Source organism: Diadema antillarum, unplaced genomic scaffold (genome assembly GCF_040938485.1).
Source record: "Diadema antillarum isolate AM-2024a unplaced genomic scaffold, OU_Dant_1.0 seq00000501_RagTag, whole genome shotgun sequence".
NCBI lineage: Eukaryota > Metazoa > Echinodermata > Echinoidea > Diadematoida > Diadematidae > Diadema > Diadema antillarum.
Genome location: NW_027271458.1, coordinates 1,177,487 through 1,181,536, shown reverse-complemented (window position 1 = coordinate 1,181,536; position 4,050 = coordinate 1,177,487). Strand labels below are relative to the sequence as shown.

Below are 4,050 nucleotides of genomic sequence, written 5' to 3'. Positions count from 1 at the left end.
ATGTTTTCGGGTCGTCCGTCCGTCCGTCCGTCCGTACGTCCGTACGTCCGTACGTCCGTACGTCCGTCCGTACGTCCGTCCGTCCCGTTTTGTTTTTGTCGATATCTCAAGAACCGTGTGGTGGTTTTACATCAAACGTGGTATGAGGGTATATCCTTGGGGGATAATACTTTGTGTGGATTTTAGGGTCACAGGGTCAAAGGTCAAAGGTCACAGGTTATTTTGTGAAAAAAAAATTGAAATTTCATGTTTTTCTCCATATCTCGCAAATGGTTCAAGGTATCTTCATGGAACTTAGTATATATGCTTGTACTGATGGGCAGTGATTATCTAGGGAAGTTGGGGTCGTGGGTCAAAGGTCAGGGGGTCAAAGGTCAAGGTCAACTCCTCAAAATATCACTACTTTCCTGAGAATGCAATATGCCTGAAGGTTTTTTTTTTTTTTTAACTTGATGTATGGCATGTATTACCCAATATATATTTTTGGGGAAGTTTCTTGCCAAAAGGTCCAAGGTCAAAAGGTCAAAGGTCAAGTGAAAGTGCTAAATTGCACTTTTTCCTCCATATCTCGAAAGTAACTCCAGGTATCATCATGAAACTTACATATTTATGCATGTTCAACCTAACAGTGATTCTCTTTGGAACTGTGAGGTCAAAGGTCAAAGGCCAGGTTTAGATAATGCTATTTTCCCATTTGATACTGAAATTATACTTTTTCTCAATACCTTGAAAATTACTCAATGCATAAACTTATAAAAGGGTCAAAAGTCAAGTAAAAATCATCAGTTCCCCAAATACCTGCACTCTGACATTTTAATCATTCATCCAATTGAACCTAGTTCTAGGAAAGTGAACATTCAGCACATTTGTGTCAAACCTGTCCTTTTAATATTTTGCCAATTGTGTGAAACTGTCATCACACATTGTCAAGACATTGTACTATAGACCTATTAGGAGAACCATGCATTATGGCGGAGGCATATCAGTAGCCGTAGCGATATGTCTAGTTAAAATATAGATCAAATTGTTATGAACAAGAATGATGACATGGCAGAGTCACCATAAGAATGCATGAGTTGGGGCTCAAGGAACCAGAACAAAAGAAGAAGGCATGCATAGATTATACACAGGTGAACTCGCAAGCAAGCAGTGTTGTAATGGAATTACACTGCTACATTTCTGAAATATGTGAGCCTCCTATGTCATCATCCTTGTTCAGTGTAATTTTTTGAAGGTTTTTCGAAGTATTGTTTTTCTGCTCAAGAACCACAATAAATTCCACAAATCTATGTACCCCATGGAGTTGTCGATTTATGTACTACATGATGTGAAATTATGAAAATCGTTTGGAATGCCCCTTTAAATCAACCAACCATCTGCAAACAACCACACAGTATGTACTAGATATGTTTTCATGAATGTCATTTATAAACGTGAGAAAGAGATGAGAGCCCAAAACTGTTCCTTCAAGAATGCTACTCGACACCGACTTTCATGAGTGAAACTATCCATTCCTTGGTCTTATTTCTAATGCAGTAATATTCAATCTGTAGAAGAAGATGAGTTTAAGGCATAACATCAAATGCTTTAGACACATCCAAAATGCCAGTCAGTTGTGAGTTTGTTGTCTAAGTTTTGGAGTAAATCAAGGGTTCTTGCAATGCACTTGGATTCCCGTGATCTTGCTTTATGAAAAGAATGCTGATTATTTACTAAGATATCCTATATAGTCTGATGTCAGACTTGAAACTTTGCAGCAAATGAGTATTCCATATACAGGCATATACAAATCGACTGAAGCATGATGATCTCATAACCAATTTCACTACCCAGTGGTTATAATATACACCTTTGTACAGGTTGCATGTTTTATCAATGTTTCCTCAGAATGTCGGAATCAATATATAATCAGAATCTCCTGTCTTTCCATCAGATAACTTGGCTACTCAATGCATGATGGCTGAACTAAAGACAGAAGGACAAGAAAATGAGGAAGACCACCCGTGGTACACAGCAGCAAAGTATGATCGCTACTGGAACCACTACAGACAAATGAGAGTGTGGGTTGACAACCAGTATTCATGGCAGTCTCAGTGTCGGGAGTCGTCCCCCAGCACATGGCTGCATGCATATAATCATTACTATTGGAGTTATCAATGGTGGTTGTATCTTTCCAGCTTCCCAAGGACAATACCCCGTCAGTCTCCCCTTCAACCTCATTGCTCATCTGTGTCTCTGGGGAACATCCCATACAACCAACATTATGTAAATCCACACCACACACAGAGCTATTGGACATCAGAGGAAGTACACCATGAGAAGAGCTCCCATCTACCTTTTTACCCACATTCAGCTACTGAAAAGTATCGCTGTAGTAAACATTACACAACTGACCAGAGTGATGTTGACTACATGGACAATACCTTGAGTGAAACCCAGCTAGATGATGAAGAAAGTGACATGCAATACTACATTGAGGAAGATGATGAGGAGGAATTTGAGATTGAACTAAGTGAGGAGATGCGTCAATTTTTTCTTCAATCACAAAGGCACAAGGAAGAGCTGAAAGAGATCAAACTTGCATTTGATGAGAAAAGAAAGCAGGAAATGATGGAGAAGAACAAACTTCCAAAGACATCACAGGATGAAGCACACATGGAAGATGAGTTTCTGCCTGAATTTTCCATTTCTAGGAAAAGTAGAATGAAGAACATGATGGGTGCACCTCAGGAGCAGCCAGGCCAGAGAAGAGCAAAAGAGATGAAGGTGTGTATTCCAGGACAGACATATTTTTGCATTATGTTCTAAAGAATAATTCACTAAACTGAAGACTTGGTAGTTTGGGGATTCATGGATGACCCTTTGAGTCAATTTTTATTCGCTACCCAACGGGGTACATAATTAAAAACCATGAATAGCAAATTACTATAGTATGTGCCTCGAAGCGAACATTTATCGATGACAGTCAACTTACTTGTGATTCTCCAGTTGTGTGTGTACTTACACAGAGATCAGTGATAAAACTGGACACAATTCGTTGCAGGAATTCTTACCTATATCCGCATCAGGCCAGCCTTCCCACCCAATGGTATATCCAGCAAACAGTTCACAGCATGTTTTTGTTTTTCATATTCACACAAAGGGGGAAGGGTTATATTCAGACAGTAATTATTTTTTACATGTTGGGTTAAACTCTTTTACAGAAGATATCATATCTATATTTAATGACCTTATTTCATTGAATGAAAAAAAAATGAGCACTATTTCCTCATTATACAAAGAAATCAATGGGATTTGAAAATCATTTGTTCTGCCATTTTAAGACAAGATTATGCCATATATTTTATAAAAGATTCATCCTGCAATAAAAATGAAGGACTATTATTTTGTTTTTCATGTTGCAAAAAGAGGATACGTCAAATGATTATCTGAATTTATTACATTTATACACTTTGATAAATCTGCTTCACTGTTTTGATTGGTTCAAATCAATTGGCAGATGCTGTATGGGAAAGACTCCCCTGCAATCCATGGCATGGAGACTGCAATACAGATGCAGTTTGACAGGAACTGTGACAAGAAGCAGCCCTCCTTCTGGCCATCTGTCCCACTAAAGATGTGACTTTATGCGCTTACTGAACGTCTTGTCATGTTCCACGAGGGAAATCAACATCAAGATTTTATCCACATGCATTTAGTCTTGCCTTTACATGTACCTCTCAATTCCTTTCATACTGGAGATTATAGTGTGGACAGAGAACGTGGACTGCTGAATAGACTGTGTCAAGTCCCAAGGATAATCATGAAAATGGGACGGTAGTTTCAGTAATGAATGATTCTCAAGGGCTTGTTGAGAACTGTGGCATCCCGCAATGTACACAATGCTGTAATACAAATGTAGTACAGTGTAATTGTGGCTAAGGGCACAGTAGACAAATTGTGGTCGTATGCAGTTAGTCTAACTGATACATGTACCAAGACTGGCGGTCATTGCATGCCAACACTCATTGCTTGTATGTAAAAGCATAATCAAGTATCTGGCAAGGGTAT

General features: G+C 38.8%; 1 protein-coding gene across 1 annotated transcript; it reads left to right on the top strand.

Moving 5' to 3' along the window:
• Positions 1 to 1,864: 1,864 nt before the first annotated feature.
• On the top strand, positions 1,865 to 3,777 carry LOC139733853 (gem-associated protein 8-like). Its single transcript, XM_071644657.1, has 2 exons — positions 1,865 to 2,766; positions 3,500 to 3,777. Exons 1-2 carry the CDS (start codon positions 1,954 to 1,956, stop codon positions 3,620 to 3,622), a joined length of 936 nt encoding a protein of 311 aa, XP_071500758.1. The 5' UTR covers positions 1,865 to 1,953; the 3' UTR covers positions 3,623 to 3,777.
• Positions 3,778 to 4,050: the final 273 nt, after the last annotated feature.